The sequence below is a fragment of the Tachysurus vachellii genome, chromosome 12 (genome assembly GCF_030014155.1).
Source record: "Tachysurus vachellii isolate PV-2020 chromosome 12, HZAU_Pvac_v1, whole genome shotgun sequence".
Classification (NCBI taxonomy): Eukaryota; Metazoa; Chordata; class Actinopteri; order Siluriformes; family Bagridae; genus Tachysurus; species Tachysurus vachellii.
In genome coordinates this window covers 20,176,619-20,195,826 of record NC_083471.1, presented here as the reverse complement: position 1 = coordinate 20,195,826, position 19,208 = coordinate 20,176,619, and the positions used below count along the sequence as shown (strand labels likewise).

General features: G+C 38.7%; 1 protein-coding gene across 4 annotated transcripts in view; it reads right to left on the bottom strand.

Annotated features, from left to right (window-relative positions):
- The window catches only part of bmp2k (BMP2 inducible kinase), a 41,049-nt gene that overhangs the window by 7,404 nt on the left and 14,437 nt on the right, over positions 1 to 19,208 (bottom strand). Inside the window, exons 2-15 of one of the 4 annotated variants that reach the window (XM_060882924.1) lie at positions 11,346 to 11,464; positions 10,806 to 10,911; positions 10,246 to 10,388; positions 9,311 to 9,432; positions 8,308 to 8,389; positions 7,339 to 7,471; positions 6,824 to 6,927; positions 6,646 to 6,725; positions 6,404 to 6,552; positions 6,056 to 6,243; positions 3,459 to 3,572; positions 2,367 to 2,521; positions 2,125 to 2,279; positions 1,615 to 1,713 (exon numbers count right to left, since the gene is read on the bottom strand). In XM_060882924.1, coding sequence (XP_060738907.1) covers positions 1,615 to 1,713; positions 2,125 to 2,279; positions 2,367 to 2,521; positions 3,459 to 3,572; positions 6,056 to 6,243; positions 6,404 to 6,552; positions 6,646 to 6,725; positions 6,824 to 6,927; positions 7,339 to 7,471; positions 8,308 to 8,389; positions 9,311 to 9,432; positions 10,246 to 10,388; positions 10,806 to 10,911; positions 11,346 to 11,464 — 1,749 coding nt within the window. Of the gene's footprint in view, positions 1 to 1,614; positions 1,714 to 2,124; positions 2,280 to 2,366; positions 2,522 to 3,458; positions 3,576 to 6,055; positions 6,244 to 6,403; positions 6,553 to 6,645; positions 6,726 to 6,823; positions 6,928 to 7,338; positions 7,472 to 8,307; positions 8,390 to 9,310; positions 9,433 to 10,245; positions 10,389 to 10,805; positions 10,912 to 11,345; positions 11,465 to 19,208 lie in introns of all 4 variants that reach the window. The other 3 variants (XM_060882922.1, XM_060882925.1, XM_060882923.1) reach the window with 3 other exon arrangements.

Here is a 19,208-nt window from a genome sequence, read left to right as displayed (position 1 = left end):
TGCAGCTATTCCTACTGAAGTAGTTGGTAAGTGAATGTTTGTACGTAAACACCAGCAGGTTATTAGGTATTCCCTATGTAGTAACTAATAAAACAACACCTCAGTATTTGGTCACACTGAGCTAGTGAGATATTGTTCCTTTGTTGAATGAATAAGCACCGATGAAATATAGCATGTGTATGATTTTTTTTGTTGTAACACAAAAGTCCATGCATTCTCAGACACAACCTGGTTCTATGGCACGAAGTAACAAGTGAACAAGAAAAAGTGAATGCACACAAACATAGGCTACATAGCAATGCATCACATTCAGAGATGGAAGAAAAAAAAAGAAAATTAAGACTTTGCACATTTAGATCCTCCACAGATCCAACAGTCCTCCGATTATGTTTCTAAACTCATCCTAACTTAATGAATCTGCCAGCGTTCCATAAATTGGCAACGCAAAGTATCTTCACAGTTAAAAAAAAGAAAAAAAAAAAGGAATAAGGCTCAATGAGGGAATCAAAGCCAATTTTAACACTGGAGAGAAACTTGTGATTAACTCCATGCAAAATTGGCATGTTAAGGACAAGTAAACACAGTGGCTATGAAGATCCCTGGAAATGTTTCTTTAAGTGAGATCCATGAGTGTGTACCTGAGAAATCCTGGCTTTTGCCACAATTATCAACATGGAAAAAAATGTTACTAATTGAGACACAAAATATGTAGCTTTTAATATAAGTGAAAAACAGTTTGCTCAAGAATTAAGAGGACTATTCTTTCATGCCAAACTGATGCAATTTAGTGTGAAAATGCCAAAATGAATGAATCCAACATTTTTATTAGCAGCACTTTATATTAGTGAATTGTAACGAATCTTGTCGCACTTCATCATATAAAGTTACTTGTGGCTGAAAAATTCACGGTTTCCCAACACACGCTCCTTTGAACCTCTTAATAATAAAAATCGGAACATTTTAAACCTAAATCCTACTTACACTGAAGTGGCACAAATTATAGGCCCACGATATTCTGCTCCTGTTAATAAGATTTTGACACTTTTGGTACACAGCTAAATTGTTTAGTGATTAGTTTTTAGTTTTTTAAGATAATTAAGTTTTTGTCCTATAACAGTAAAGTGCAGAAGCCTCCCCAACAAATGTCATAAAGGGAAAGGCAAGCTAAAAAGCACAGAGGCAGTACATTGCCCATTTGGCCTCATTTTAAAACAATAAGAGCATGGTCCTGTTTTCAGTAGAACACACCAAAAGAAAGTAGAAATATTGGTACTACAAACCTTGGTGCTGTTTATGCCTCATGTAGTACAGAGTATAAAAGAGATGTATATATCATACACATTTTTGCAGTCTGCGAAGGCTATAACTATTGCTATTTAACATTTTTCTACATATCAGGCCTATCAGGGCCTGGCTTGTTTATCTTACTCATCAACCCATCTCTGTACTTTAGGGACTTCTGATCTTGCCTCACTCCAGGGTCCAGAAGTGTAAATCCGGAGAGTAGGAGCAGAAAGGTGCAGTGGTAAGTTGAGGAGATGGACAGCGTATAAGCAGAACGAGACAATAAGAGGGTCAGAGTCTTTAGTTTGGGGCATAGCCGCTAAAACTTGCCTGCGTTGGCCACAAAGGGCACAGAGCCGAATGGGTCCTCTGGCAGCAGGGTTGTGCCACCAGCCTGCAAGCTTGCCGCTTTCTCCACTTGTTTATCTGCTGGAGAGAAACAGAAACCATTATTTATGGCACAGGGCAACACTGAACAAAATGATTCAAAGAACAAAGAGTAACAGATGACAAATAAGGAACACAAGGAAGAACAATATGTGCACTAAACCAAGGCAGACCTAACAATGGTGAAGAGAAATAAAAAGTAGGGAAAATAAACAGTGTACTTTCAATATAGCCTTTCACATATCCTCTGTCTATACAAACTTGTATATGCTTATACATACAAGTGGCGTGTTAAAGAACTGAAATTATACTGAAATTGCCACTCATTTTTATTCATGTTAAGATTATGACTGCATATTTGCGAGTGATATTGCAGTGTACTCCAATGGTAAAGTAGTGACATAGTGCTTAGCATAATCCAGCATAAGATGAGGATTATTCTGTAACACTTGCTTGCTCTGAGAAGGTCAAACTCTCTATCCAATAGCTCCTCTTCAGTGAGTTTCGAGAAGTTGTCCTCTCCAAACGGGTTCCAGCGAGACATGTCAGGAGGATTACTGACAGTTTGGAGAGACGGACTCACCAACTCTGAACTAGGCAGGGCCATTCTGCAACCAACAAGAGAAACATTGTGCGTTGTTTCTTAAACCTTGTTACAGATAAAGCGCAGTGATGGAAGCAGGTGGAGTTTCTACCTGGTGTTGCTGAAGGGTGCATCCACAGGTGAAGGTCCAGCAGGGTTGTAGGAGCTCAGCGATGCATTAAACTCTAGCGGGGAAAAGTAGGGGACTTGCTGTGTTGGCGCACACTGCTGCTGCTGGCCAGCAAATGCCTGCTGATACTGATGGATCTGTTACCGAGGAAAAAGAGGGCCATAATATGAGCATAATGGACTATAATGACAGAGATGGGGATGTGGGATTCAGTGTGACCTACTGAGGACACACAGATGCACACAAACACACTGACGAGGACAGTGAGAGATACACATTAAAGTGGTAAACAGTTCCATTTTCTTCCAGTATGCTTTTTTCAAATCAGTTTTTTTTCCCATTACTTTTTAAATACTCTAAAATCTTAACACAAACAGCTCCCAATAATGCTTGGTGTCAAAAAGGAAAAGTAGACCCGGTCCTTTTCGACCCAAAGTGACCGTTCAGGACATGAAGACAGCGAGAGTGTGATGGATAACCGCATAGATTTCCCTACAGTGTAATTGCTTCATATGTTACGATTTAACACAGAGAATCGGTCGATTTCACCCCCATTCAATCCCCTGATGGCTTTGCATGGAGCAGATTGCAGCTGAAATTAAACAGATGGTAACCATTCGGTGGAAAATGAGCTAAAAATTGTGCCGCCTTAACATTATGTATTTAGAGGAAGCCTGGTTGCGTCGCCTTCGTGTTTAGCGTAAATACGTTTCTGGAGGAATTACTGATGGATGCGACCGACTGGCATCGACTTGGACTCAGCTAGCATTTGGCACAAAGAGCTTTTGCATGGCGTACAGACGGCCAAATTAGTATTTGAGGCAGAGCGGTGCCATCCAACTGGACTTTTCTTAAGTGAATAATATCTGCATGCATTCACATGTTGGTGTTTCAACCCAGTGCATGGCTCATGACGGTGCTCTAGAGAGAGCTAGTGAACTCCAGTGCATCCATAAGCACATTTAGATTTAAAACAGTTGAATATAAGATTCATTTATGCTATAAAAAGTGGCCTTTTCCTCTTAAAGAGTGAATGAATGTCTCTGGCTGCTTTGTAAATGTGTGACTACTTACCAGAGCTGCATAATGCTGCTGTTGTGGTTGATACATGGACTGCTGCATTAGCATCTGTTGGTGAAGCAAATGCTGCTGCTGCTGCATCTGGAGGCTGTGCTGCATGGCCTGATACTGCTAAGGAAGATGACCAAAGGAGGCACAAAGACAAAGAAAAAGAAATTTGAATTATTCCTCTTTCAGGAAACTCCTATACAGCTGTGAATGAACCACACAAAGGTCTTGTACTGAATTTCAATGACTTAAATTTGAAATGAACATTTGTTTAACTTACAGCAGTCACAAAGACTTCTATTACACAAAACCATGGACCTTAATTACTGACACTAATGCGGGAATGAGAAAAGCATGCTGGTCCTGTTTCTATAAATAAAGCAGAACCAACCAGGGTTAAGCCCCGTTTAGCTAATACCGAACACATGTCCTGGTCACAAACGGACGAGAAGAGAAAACTGCTTTTGAGCATTCGTAAAACAGCTGTGTTAGGCCATCTAGCCCATTAAGAGAGTAATACACAATTAACCAGCTGACCACCTGCTGTGTTCCCCAATACAGTCTGTCTGGTCTTCATTCAAACACATGGCCCACACTGCCATCTGTCTGTGTGTGACTGAAACAACTAAAATTAGAACTCTGCCAGAGTCAATAATCTCACACTAAATCAATTAACATGGGGGGCATTTCATGAAGCAAGCAAATAAAATGAAAACCTATCTGAAATGTCTTCACCTAACAGTCCATCTAAGGTCTGTTTCCACTAATTCAAGACAGAATGTACTAATCGAGGTTCAATGCGGTTTACAAAATAACCAAACCACCGCTCGCGATTCTCTATGACTAACCGGTTCATTTCATATAAACTACAAAAGGTGAAAAGTGTTGGTTCATTAGTCAATCTGTGGCAGTATTACATTACAGGACTGAAAATTCATGCAAATAACTATTTTAATGCTTGTAACCTCAAACATATTTGAACAGATACAAAATACTGTATAAAATACAGTAAGTAGTTGTTATACATACTCTCTCATTCAGTGACCGTGTATAACTGAATTAAGGTACTTTTAATTTAGAGGGGAAATAATCAATTTGTTTCTGTTACGTACATTAACAAGTTAAAACAACTAATGGAAAAAAAAATAAAGCAAGAAGATACACTATCTGTTGTAAATATCCATCCATATGTGAGCTAATACGAATAATATAATTTAAATATATGATTATAAGAATCACATTACAAAAATATGAGCAGTATAATATTGCACTGAGAGAATAATTTGTGCACAATGTTGTGCTAAAACATGTCTGGGCCCCTTTAGGTCCAGTGAAGGAAAACTGCAGTGCTACAGAATACAGACATGGCAAGTACTGTTGTGGCAACCGTTTGGTGAAGAACCACAAATAGGTGATGTTCAGGTGCTCACCTACTTTTTGCCATATAGTGTATATAGAAAAATAATTGTAGAAGCATGTAATTGAAAATACAGAGAAAGAATTATGGCATGCTTCTGCCAAACAAAAAACTGCCAAACAATGTGGCACCATCCTTCTAGTCTGGTGTTATTTTTAATTTCCTAATAAAAAAAAAAAATATTTCTTAAGTCAAAATCATGTATACAGATCATGTCCACTGCTTTTGTCAACTAAAATAAAGAACTTTTTTTAAACTGACTTTTTATATATATATATAGCTTAAATTCTGAAAGCCATACTGGCCACTGACACATTGCTATATTTGTGACTAATAAGAACTAGTTGATAATTAGCATGAAAAGCAAAATGTGGCCATGCGCATATGTGTGAAAAATCACAGATCATAACATATATTTTGAATAACTGCCAGTACACAAATGTGGTTTCTGTAGTACAAGAGTGTGTTTTGCACAAATTCTGGTAATCAATATGGAACACTAGCTTATTTTTATACTTCATGTCACTTTACATAAAATAAGTGTACTAAACTTTACTTTACTAAAATAAGTGCAAGATCAGGAGCATGTCTGCTGCTAATGAACCCAAAATGCAAACTTGTACAAAGGTTTTTAAGGTTGTTAGACTTAATCGCATTACTCAGAGCTTCAGAGTGATTTAAATCAGTTACACTGCATTTGTAGGCAAGAAAGATCAGTGGACAAAAACAACCATAAATGTATTAGCATGTCTTAACTTACCCAACAAGCAAGGATTGTTTACAAAGCTAAAAAGTGATTGCTAACAACTTCTTTAATTTAAAAGTGTGGTAAGCCAGTTTAGGACCCTTTTATAAACCAGGAGCAATCTATGGTTAACATTATAGCTGTGAACTGTGGTGTCCTCTCTATGCAGTGCAATTTAATCAGTCAAGACTGCTTCTTTATTTTCAACATGCTACAAACAGAGTTGTATAACAGTTATGTGCTGCACAGTTATAGTTATTATATAATTAATTATATGCTACACTGTTCAGTTTTCAACAACTAAGAGCAGTTCTTCTCAGTCTTCAGATTGCCCCCATTATATCTTCTAGCGACTACTAAAATCCTATAGTCCAAGCACGTAATCTGCTTGTCTTGGGTGCCCTGTCCACTGTCATGCAATCAAAAACCCCTCACAATTACCTGTATGTATTGCATCTGCTGTGGACTGACTTGTTGCTGGTGGTGCAGGTTGTGGTGTTGTTGTTGGTGTTGTTGTTGATGATGGAGTTGTTGGAGTCTGAGGTCCCCAGGCTGTAGCTGCTGTAACACTCGGTTGTGCTGATTGCTGCTCTGCATCTGCACAGCTGCTTGCTGCCCGTTTCCTTGAGCTGACGCAGGCACAAACAACCACACGCAAATTATGAGTCTGATGCTAAACACTGTCCTTAATTCATCTGCTGTGAGGAAAAAATATGGAACTCTACTACACAATGGAACAATATGGATTGAATATGTACTGGACAAAAGAAATGGGGAATAAAGACATACATTTCTGGCCGTTGCTGACTGTTCCGGGTGGGGCGCTCATTTTCACAGGAGTTACAGTGTTGGGAAGTGGCAGCACGTTGCTGTTGGCTGCTTTTGGCCTTTGCCTTGGTGCAATGGAGGTTTCAGTAGGGCCAACAGAATCTGTTATTCTGAGAATATCGTATTTTTTTTTTAATTTACAAAATTCACTGAATCCATTAAAACTACTTTCAAAACAGAATTATAATGTACATTTTAAATACCTGGCTTTTGTCTGGCTCTTCTTAGCAGCAATGTCACTGGCTGTTAGTGGCTCTGGCAGTGAGGTGGGAATGGGGGAATTCTGCACAACAGAACCCAAATATTCACCAAGTCATTGCATAAAGCTTAATTGACACTGCAATAATACAATTGTGAATATAATGTAATGACAGAACCCACAAATAGATTTGGCACTGGACACTCCCTTCCAGCTAGTCTGAAGGCAAAATAGGAGACTTGATAAATGTCTGGTCTTTTCTCTGGATCAGGCTCCAACATGTATCCTACAGTTGTCAGAAATAAAATACCACAGTTTAGAAAAAGTTGGGAACTGTACTCACTTTGTTTGCTTTTACTTTTGCGTTCTTTTTGTGATCACATATTTTGAAAAATATTACATTTTACAGTTTTATATATTATTACTATAAAACCTACTTTGTTTAAAGAAAATTTGAATGGAAGGATTTGTGAACGCATATTTGCCACAGGGAAAATAATAGGTACAGTACAATGTTTGATAAGTACCAGGAGAGGGCAGTACAACAAAAGTAAATATCTAACTGAAGGCTGATCCCAATCACGGGAGCATGTGTTTTAATGCAGATCTGTCAATTTGCCAGATGTGAAATGAATGTGTTTCAGATCAGAAATTTGCCTGAACAGATATGATTTGATGGACAGTGCATGGAACTTACTGATTAAACAGTGCAGTTTGGAAGAAAACTTTGAGCTATCTGGAACACTGAAGATTCCGTCACATATGGCGACCTGACTCTCCCCAAATGGAAGTGTGAAGAAACACAGCTTGTACAACAAGCATCCAAGTGCCTAGGAGAGGTAGAGAAAGTGAAATGTAAACTCATTCATAACTGCACCAAAACAAACAAGGCACCTTACCATCAAACTGCACACTGATTGCCATGTAAGGAAACAAACAAGCTGCCGTCAACATTGTGGATGAACCTGTACTATATTTAATAGAAGACAACAAGGGTCAGGAAACACTAACACATTTCCTGTACTTATCTGTGCCTGCTTTGACATGACTACCATAAAGCTGAGGCAGCGAAAAGGCAAAAAGTATCCTTCTTTCTAAACGATTTATTCTTGTATATTTTTCCCTTTTTTTTGTCAGACTAGCCTTTTCTAAGCATAAAATGATTAAATATGAAATGTTCTTAGATCTGTCACATGAGTTCTCATGCATGGGGAATCTGGCGTCAATTGAAAAAAATCTGTTTGAATTGCTAATTACAGAGATTTCACACAAGGTATTTGAGAATAAACAAAACATTAGCTGTGGTAACCAGCACTACAGGTGCTAACAGAACAGTACTTTATAAACATAAACATGCAAAGGAATAAAGCACTAAGGCAAATTGTTGATCCTCGCATTGGTAAACTTTAAAGGAAGTCTCCTCCCATGCATTTTGACTAAATCTATTTTTTTCCCCATGACTGGAGGTGAACATAAAATAAAGCATTCCTTTCAATCAAATCCCTCCCCATTGCGACCATAATTTCTGAAGAAAACCGGTTTGACTACTGGGTTTGTGTTGCCTGCCTACCCAAACCAGATCCTCAGCATAACAGAGAGTTTAAGCAAGCCACATAAACTAAAGTACAGGAGGCGGGGTGGGGGGGATTTGTGTACATGTACCTACCCAGATATCAGCCTTGGTTGTGATGGCTTTCCCTTGGTACAAGTTAATCATCTCTGGGGCTCGATACGACAGGGTTGTGTACCTGAACACAAAGAAGAGTGGATCAAAGGTTCTTACTAGTTTCTGTTCCCCATCAGAACAGCTAGACCTGATAAATGACATAACTTTCACTCTGAGTAAAGTCTAGTTATGAATCATTGAAGCTTTAGGGATGTTTTGTGTCTGGAGATTCAGGGACTTTTGTACGAATTGACAGCATAAGCTCAAGATATTTTCTTAACCAGTTTAAAACTTGGTTGCCTCAACCAGGAGGTTCAGAGATGGTCACTGTGTGCTTTCAACAAGCTAAAGAGACAAACCTGCTTAAAAATCTTAAGAAACACAAATTCAATGTTTTTCTTAATACTCACAACTGAAAACATGGATAGACCTGAGAGCTTAAAATGTTCTGCATGGAGTAGAGTCAAACCTTGTTTGACATTACGGCATGAAACTTTGTGCTGTTATCTTCTCCAGGGCAGGAGGATTATTAGCTTTAAAAAGGTATTAATTCTGAAACCAGTGTTTTATGGGGAAAATGGAACTATTAAAAATGCATTTGTCTTACTACTATGTCTGGGCTCAAAATATCACATTTTGCAGGCGTGATTGATGTATGTACACATTTATTATTTTTTACTTATTTATTTTCATGAAGGGTGCAAGTATTTTGAAAGGCACTGTATTTGCATATGCCACAAAAATATGGTTGTTGTTGCAAAAAAAAAAAAAAAAAAGAAAAAAGAAAAAAGAAAAGAAAAAACCTAAGAAACAAACAACACAAATGATGCAATGTAATTCAGTTGGATTCAGTACAAAGTAGCTCCTCATGTCTAAAATGATGACTTGAGAAGGAAGAGTTTCTCAGAAGACAGAAAAGTTATAAATCATTACCAGTCTTAATCTGACTGCTCACAAATTCCATTAAACACGTCAACATTTTCATATGCTACCTCGCAATTACCTCTTAATCTCGTCCTCCACAGCAGTCACGCCATCTTTGAGTGGATGCAACACTTTGTGGGTGGCACTTCCAAAATCACACAGCACATAGTTCCCTTGGTCATTCAAGAGGATATTTTCCACCTGCATGAAGACAAGTGTTTAAGAAGTGCTGAGAATGGCCACTAATCATGAAAGACAAGAGTGGAGGACTAAAGGTGACTGGAAAACAACTCTGACAAGTTCCCGCAGCTGTCTGCCAGAATATGTCCTTGACCTGGTCAGGCTGAGCCCAACAAGCCTGTTATGATTGGGTTTCCCTAAAACTTGTTGCTAATAACATTAGCAGGAGAGAATAATTGTCTTGGGTAATGAGGCCTGGTGTCAGTTAGAACCAATGCCGGTCAATGTGTTCATTTTTGGCTTTCCTTTCGACCCTGTTTATGTATAATTACACACAGAGCAGGGCAGGATGCCAAGAGAACTGGAAAAACAAGGAAAAAAAGAAAAGGGACGACAAAATTAGAGAGCACAAGCTGAAGCAGAGATGCTTAAAGATGGAGTAAAGTCCTTTACAGGCTTTTGTGATATTTAGCCCAGACTATTTTTGAGTGGTATTACAAATAATTGTATATATCTCTAACGTTAATTATATATTTGTTAAGCTGTTAGTCAAACATACATTAAACTGAGACCTACGATTATACTAATGGGAGACAGGGTGAAGGAGATTCCAGCCATTTCACTAATAGACATTAATACACCACTGTTCCAGATTTAGAGAGTCTCAAATGTTTTTATATGGGGAAAAAGAGGATTGCTTATAGCAGTGTACTCCAGTGTTCACATGCAGGCTTAGAACCGTGTTTAAACAGTGGCAGATGTAGATTGTTGATTTTCACCGCTAAACCCACTAATTTTGGACTAAAGACTAAATCAACTTGTGCTGATTAGTACCTTCAGGTCTCTGTGGATGATTGCTGTTTTGCACTGGTGCAGTCTGGCCACAGCCTCACAAGAGTCACAGAAGATGGTGAGAACTTCAGCCTCCGTGAAGCCACCGTTCAGCCTCTGATTCATCTGTTTCACTACCTGACCCGCTGGGTACAAAGGGTAAGACAAAGGGTTGTCATTTTAAGTGGTGACAAGTATTATTTTACTATGTTTACCTCACAGCCTTGTTTACCGAACAGAAAACAAGTAAATAAAATCAATCAATACCAGCATCCCGAGAGGGCTCAAAAATCTTGGGTTTGTTGTCTATCAATTACTTAATAAACAGACTGCTTCTATTTTAACATTTCCAAATGACCCTGTGCAAGTTCCTATTTTGAAAAACTTCTAATAAAGAATGCATAGGAACTGCATAGATTAACATTAGAAAACAACAGAGAATTAATTAATTAATTAATTAAGCATTTCCTATATCTAAAGTACTAGCATGAATAATACTCTTAACTTAATATACTTAACAAGGGACAAGAAACAGGGCATTATATTTTAACATTTGTCCAGACCTTTGCAGTACTCCATAAGGATGAGAACCTCCCACACACTATCTCCTACTGTGTTGATGATGGAGTCCAGGTAGCTCACTATGTTCTTATGGCCTGACAGCTCTTTCTGTTTAGACAAACAAAACAGGTGAAGACAATAAAAACAAAAAGTGAATCCAGGTAGGTTGATTTGAGCAACAGAGGGGAAAAATGAGCAATTTTAAAACACAATAAAACTAAGTGTTGCCCAAGGGTTTAATAAAAAATGATCTATTAAAAAATTAATCCAATCAGCTCCTTGTTACTAAGCAGCACTGGAGTTAGTGGATGTTGCAGAAGGACCAATGATGTCCATGATCTTCTTAGACTAGAACAATAGCTATAAATGGAGATCATCTCATACTGCATATAGAGATTAAATAATGAAACGGCATGTTTTAGTCATAAAGATCACTGTTGCATCCAAGAACCAAATTTGGTCATTCATAAAGGCAATTCATAAAGTACGCACTGAAAAATTTCATGGTGTTCTGAGATTGTATCCGGTAATGTGCAGCTCACCATAATCATAACCTCTCGCTTGAAGATGTTCAGATCAGGAACATTATTCACATACATCCTCTTCAGGGCACATCGTACTCCACTGTGGGTGCGTGCCAGGAACACCATGGAGAAACCCCCTAGGAACACACAACACACACAAAGCAAACGTAAGTGTAAGCTATTAGAAATGCTAGTCACGGCAGTACACAATGCTGATGTCAAATTGCAGCCCAGATGCTGTACAGACTGTCCTAGGAGAAGCATCTTATATACCATGCTCTAGAAAATTAGTCCGTCATAAATAAATAAAAAGCGTCATTATTGAGAACACATCGTTTCCACGATCAGTCATTACATCCACTCCATTAGCCATGCTAAAATTCATTACCTACTCCACACTCTAAACGGGAAGGGGCACAAGAGATGTCGACTTGACTCAGTGACACTATACGTCTAATTCTTGAGTAAGTCTTCACCAATTTCTTTAGCGATAAAGCATGAATAGTCTTTCTTTTAAATACTTATTGGCCTTAGGAGGACCCTGGGTTTCATGTTTATGTGAGAGGTTATAAGGACCAGTGCTCAAAGAAATATTATGGAACAAAAAAAAAAAAAGGAACAAACTTGCTGTTACAGGAAAATAATCGATGATAATATTTATGTGCAAAAATCAATGGGGAACTTTATTTCAGCATTTTATAGGCTGCAAGCGTATTAGCTGGTGCATGTATTGCTGGTGCATGTATGGTGCACCATTATCCTAACCAGCTATCTAGCAAATAGTCTAAAGATTAGTAGCACTTTAGAGATGCCTTATCTATATGGCCAAAGGTATGTAAATGCCTGACCATCACACCCTTATGTGTCTATTAGCAGAGTTTGGTCACCCCCTTTGCTGTTATAAAAACTCCCATTCCTCTAGATTTTTACCCACAAGAGCATTAGTGAGGTCAGGCAAAGGGGTAGACACCGTTCCAGGTCATCCCAGAGGTGTTCAGTGGCCTCTGTGCAGCACAAGCTTCTACATTAAGTGGTTTCAATTCACAACATAAGGTTTTTAAAAGCAAAAAAAAAAAAAAGATGGAAAAGGCGTCGACACAACATCCCCTGAGAAATCAGTGGGGGGGAGAGAGAACAAAACAAAAAACAAAAAACAAACAAAAAAAACGTCAAACCAGAGCTTCTTGCCACCATCTGAAGTGTGAAGCTTTCACACAGAGATCCCAGTGATGCCAGAGACAGGGAAACGGTGGCAAAAGGAGCCATGCCTCCACAAGGCCTGGACCATTCGAGGAGGGGTGAACGAACCGTAGCAGCATCTGACCTGCCAGCCATTTCTCATTAACACCAAGCTGAGTCATGCTGTGGGACCCACAAAGCAGAGCCTACAATGGTTTGCTTGTTGCCTAACAAACTCTCTTAGCTGATCTGAATAGGGAACGTATTTTGACTGAGAGCCAGCAGAACAGACCTGGGAAAAAATGAGAACCCACAAAGCTGCTTTTTTGCTATATCAAATGGTGTCTGTGATCAGGTTAAAATAGGGATCTGATATAATGCGGACATGGGTTTATGGAATTATCTACAATGGAAGGCCATTACTTGTAGTTTAGCACAGAAGCTGTTGTAGAGGAAAACGTATATCTAAGTTGTGAATCTGGAGCAAGCTGCGGCAGCCATTAGCAACCTGTCACACTTCAGTAAATCAAAAATAAGGAAGTCACAATTTTATAAATGAGATGTTAAACAGAATGTAAATATAACCAACAGAAAAGTTCAGATTTGAGCACTGCTGTGCATGCAGGCTTGACTAAACACAGCTAGCTTTGCAAGATTGTCTTCACCAATTACATTTTATTGTGCTTTTAATAATCTGTCAATAAAAAGCTTTATTAAACTTGTCCCATTAACCAAAACTGCATATATGATTATGTTTGCCTTTTGAAAATGTAGAGGCCTCAGCAGCACAAGCCAAACTGCTCTGCACATTTGTATCATTACCCCTCAGGAGATATACTTATCTCTGCATGCTACAGTGAGCAGCTAATCAACTCACTGAGAGTGCAAATACAACACACACACACACAAAGCGCGAGTGAGCATGTCTAGCACCATACTATGTAGCTAAGGTATTCTGCAAACCCCTAATTTTGCTCTGCAGTAAAGGGGACTCTATCTTGTATCGCAAAGATGTGTCGAAGGTGACAGAGCAGGCAGAAGTGAGTACACTCAAAGCTGCATGTTTATTATTCACACTAAACATTGTGCCTTGGTCTCAGCCATATCTCATACTGAACACACAGCACCAACCATGTAATTAGGGTTTAGGTTGCAATCTGATTTGGACTTGAGTGTAAAAAGTGTGAAATCATCACTAGAGATCACATCATAAATTGCATTAAGTTATTACTCAACTAAAAAATGGAAAACTGCAATGTCTGAAGTGGAAACTCTCCAAACCATATAAGGGGGATGTTTTCTAGAAAAGCAAGTCACCAACTTCGGGAACAAGAGACCTGGGCATACCCATAAAACCGATTTCCAGGAACAACAAAAGAAAAACTGTGACCTGAAACCACATGTAGTGTCTTGTGAAAGCAGAATTGCTTTGATCCAAAAGCAGGATGTTCACTGCATTGTTGCCCAGTTAAAATCACTAATAGCCTTGGCCTTGACCTAGATTGGGAAAAGGTTTAGTGATGTGTAACTCGTGAGAAACACTGTAGGTTTGTCACAGTAATGCTTGCAGAAGTGAAGATGGGACTATAAATAAACCCAACAATTTATTAGTTGTAACGAAGTTTTTGTCTCATTATAAAAGAGAACACAATTATATAAACCACTTTATGTGCTCTGTGTTGACCAGCAGTGGAGATGCTTATTGAATTCTTGTACAGCAAGAATAGATACACAAGACAATAGGAATATAAACTACTAAATAAGTATTGCAGCAATACTGGCAGCAGAAATGAGCTCCATAATTAAAAAAAGGGATTTGATGCAGCTTTGTAAAGTGTGATGTGCACTGCTATTGAGTTCTAACGGTTGGAAATGAGCTAAAATGTACTGTATATTTTGGGCTGTCAAACTTGAAATGCTCAATCCATTTCAGAAAAAGTTTCAAAAGCAACTCCAGTCAATTTCACAGTCAATAAAAACAAGTTCTGACTTTAAACAACAATAGTAATCTTAGAGGATAGTTTAAAAAAAAAATAAGAAAAACACTTGGGCTTAGAAAGTGAGTAGCGTCTGTGAGAGCTGTGTGGCCTTGTTTTGTTCGTACTCTGTCAAAATACATATTTGTTCTTGTCCAACTTGGCTTTTCAGCAGTCTATAATAATGGAAACTCTAGACAACGCAACGACGACTAATCTCTTTTCTACAGCATAGGTTTAAAAAATGCAGTAAGTCAACAGATTTATTTGTCTTAACACAAAAGCTCTTGCAAAACTGTTGCACGTGCATCCAGGATTTCCAATCTTCTTTTGTTTACCCTTTTAAATATTTTCCCTAATGTGGTGTCCAAGATATGAAAAAATAACTCCTTCAAATACATTTATCGTCAACCGAAGTCCAATGCTCAGCAACTACAATTCATTCATGGCTCATAACCTTCAGTTTCTGCACAGATCAAACTTTTAATTTTTTATTCAATACATTGTTCACTCGGTAGATCCTGGTGAATCATTTCCATCTTTGGTCAATGAATATATGTGCAAAAATGACTGTATTGGCCTGATATAAACCTGTGCTACAACTGTCCACAACTGAGCAACATTTATTAGCCTTAATATTAGCTTTATGTGGTTAAAATGAGTGTTTATTAAAGTCACTTTGCTTAGAATGCTTTAATAATTTTTGAAGAGTTAATTTTTGGTTAATTTTATCACATTATACTTTTATAGTTAAGTTTTGTTGATGTTCTGTAATCACATACTGAGTGTGAATTTGTTCACATTTATCAGTCAAGCTGACTGACGGACAGAAGAACATGGCAAAGCTGGCCAAAACTTACTGTTTATATTATTATTGTTTAAAAAATGTGAAAGATACTAAAGAGATTTTATGCAAAGGACATTTTTTTGCAATGACAGCAAAAAAAAAATTACAGGTTGGAAAGATTTCCAAAACTGACCTGCAAGTTTAGAAATGTCTGATTGATATTAGTTCTGTCTCGAGTTATCAATCAATCAAAATTACTTTAAAATTTTAAAAACATAACACCCCTAATGGCCAAAGTACAATTTGAGGTCTTCCCACAGACAAAAACCCAAAAGCAGACAGAAACAGCATTCTTCATATTGTCAAAAAAGCCAGTAGACTAACAGGTGAGGAAACACTGACATTTTTTCCACAGGCTAATTTTACTTCTCTGGTAGTTTCAGCACAACCATAAAGCCTTTTGTAAATTATAAAAACATCTAAATGAGCTCTACTTTGTAAACTAAAAAGACCATTGAGAGACAAGAACCCAAAGTTGTTATGGCAGGACATTTCATTAAACTCAGAGGCTTTGCACTACGCTTGGAAAGCCCCATTTCCAGCATCCACCATTCCACAGTCCAGCTCCGCTCTCCCACACACACACACACAGCTGTCACGTATCTGTCCATGGTCCCAAGGTGAGGAGTCTTGGGACAGCAGGTGGCTTAAGAAAGCCAGGACATTTTCAGTCCCAGTGGCGCTGCTCACCCGTGGATGGAGTCCATATGCTCCAGGGTCAGGTTCTCAGTAAATCACTGTGCTGTGGATTTTCTTCCCACTCTTCTAAAGCTCTTTCTGTAGACAAAGCACTGCATGCTTCATTAATTCCCTGAGAAAAGGGGAGGGTGAATAGTGCAGAATTGATTTGAGAGAGGGCTTGCTGTCATAGGACAATGAAGGCAAATTACTATGTGTGTGATAAAACAGTAAATAAGACAGCCACCCTTGGGACTCTGCTCCTAGCTAGAGCTCTCCGTACACACAAATACATATCAAATGACCATGTTTATGTGTAGATTAGACTCCTTAACTTCATCACCACAGTAACAACAAACAGGATTCCTAAAGTATAGTTCTCAGTTCATCATAACAGTACAGACGCCCGCAAATCATTAGCAGAATGTGTGTCTACGCTATTATTGTTTTTAATTCATGGTCATGGTCATGCAATGAACCTCCATAATGAAGCTATTCAGCAACGGTCCTGGATCCTGATGCAAATCATACACTGGCCGAGGCACAACAGGATTTATAGTAGGTAGTGCGCACAGTTGACAGAGCACGCAGTTATGTAGAAACAAAAAAGTAAAGCGTTTAGCCTGCCATTATACTCTCCTGCTGTAAGTTAATCCCCTCGTAATTAAACATAAACAGAAAAGATACAAGCCAGACTCAAATAATATCTTTACATGTGGTGCGATGACAGAACAGAACAACTTTGGCCAACTACTTTATATTAGTGGTGCAAATCCGATGATCATAAACACACTCACATCCTTCAGTCTGTAATAATGTACAAACTAGCTAAGCACTGTACATTATGCTTTTGCCTAGTCGTTCCAGTTTCCTGGCAACTAAAACCTGGTCTGGGGAACACAGTGGAGCTTGTACTTATCTGGTAGGCCAGCTAATAATACAGTTATGATTTACCTACACATAAATATTTCACACTCATCTCTTTTTTGCATCAGTCTCTGAGGACAATATAGTTCAACTATAACCAATTATTTTTTATTGTTAACCAATAAAATTCCTCACCTGATCACTAATGTATCTTTAAAGCCCAGCAATCCAGGAAAGTGCTGACTGTCTAGCAGCCTCATTAACGGTCAGAACAGTGGTGCCTAACGAGGTAGCATTAGCAGAACAGTAGCTTGTGAAGTGAGAGACAAATGCTGAGACTTTATAAGGAAAGCAGGAGATGCTAGAGGAGCCATTCATGCAGAACAGGGCTTGCAATTCTGAAGGGTTAGGGTTGATTGCTGGGTGTGGGTTTTCCTGGCTTTATGTGTAATGCAGCACTGGCGCACATGTGAGACTAAACCTTGAGTGTTTTGCCAGGCAGGTTAAAGACTGAGCTTCTCATGAGGCCTCACAACAGAAGAATCTGGGAACCAGGTTTTGTAGTTTGACCAAGACAACACATTCGGAATCAGACTTTCCTTTCAGAAAGATTTCAAAGTATATGAATTCTAACTGATTTACCGTGAAGTAGAGGTCTTCTCGGGTCTAAAGAAATGTACCCGACCCGAAGTGACCCGAATCACTTTTTTCCCGAACCCGACGTGCATTATTTTTTTTCTTTAAGAAAGACCCGACCAGAGACAAACCCGAAAAAATTAGACCCGAGTCCGACCCGACCGGTTGGCAATTTTTTAAAACCCGACTGGACCCGAATGTTGCACACACACCAATGCAGCCCTGCACGCACCAGTCGGACAGAAAAGTAACCGCTACAGCGTGGATTTAAAATTGATTGACAGGTCTGTTTCAACAAAAATTAGCTTACCGCCAGCAACACAATGTCGCATTCATTTTAAATTACCCGAGACCCGATGCCGCTATTATTATTACCCGACCCGTGTCCGAGGCACACGTGAAACTTTTAGACCCGAACCCGCTCGAGTCTCGGGTCGGACCTCGGGTTTTCAGATCTAAGTGGACCTGTGATGACCTCTACCGTGAAGCCTGAATCTGGATAACTAGCTACTCATTACAAAAACAATCCAAAGTTTTAATCGGCAACATCCGTAAATGCTACACTGAGAGAAATCAATGCCTTAAGATAAAGATACAGACTCTTTACTCTTTCTTGCTCTTTCTGTGGCCCATGACATCATCAACCACACTGGATGTGCTGTTGCACTGCTCTCCGGGGTTTTGGTGAAACTACTCCTACAGACATCTGCACTTGTATTACTAATATCCCACTATTTACAGATTACTAGAATCCTTTACATCACAGACAATCCTTTACATGTATTGTATGGCAAATGTTACGTTATAATTGCCTTGTTGTAGAGACATATCTGAAGTGAATGGCTAGGTTTGAGCTGACAGGAGAGTGTGGTAACAACTGTACACAACCGTGGTAAGCAGAAAAGCATCTCAGAAGACAGAACACATTACTACAACAGCAGGAGACCACATCCGATTTAAGAGTAGGAATCTGAGGCTACAGTGGGCACATGATCACAGAAACAGGACAGGTGATGATTGAAATACAAGACCAGGCTGGGGTGAAGGTAGAAAGATTTTTACTAGACAGATTATTCAGTATGCAACAAAACCAAGCAACCAAAAAATAATAATAAGATAAAAAAATATTATTTCAGTACAAAAACTGTTAAGTAGTTAAGTAATAAGTTTGCTGTAAGCAAAAATAACACCTAACAAAACATTAGCAAGTCTCAAATAATGAACTTTATGCCTGTACATCCTACACATGTTTATTTCTCTTACTCGGTATTAATCCATTTAGCTAACTAACTATCTAATCACTTTGGGGCCTAGTCACAAAGGATTTATACAACCACAGCATGAAACTGGTGTACATTGAATCTTTTACGTGCCTAGAGGTCTAGTTAAAAAAATTATCATTTGGCCACATCTACTTCCAATTAACGTGTTGTTACATCCCAAATATTCTGTGTGTTGGTAAACACCAGCAACTTTTTCGTTATGAGGAAACTGTGAATTGACATGTTTATTAGCTTCTGCATGTTTATTAGCATATTTAATGTTCTGATTTGCAACAAGGAAACGAACACAAAGCACAGATGTGTGTAACTATCTATGAATGAGGTGTCCACTCAATAACAACATAATGACTAACCCCTGGTGAGATGCAGGCTGGCAGTTTCCATGTCTCCATAGGAATTCCCCATGAGACAGAAA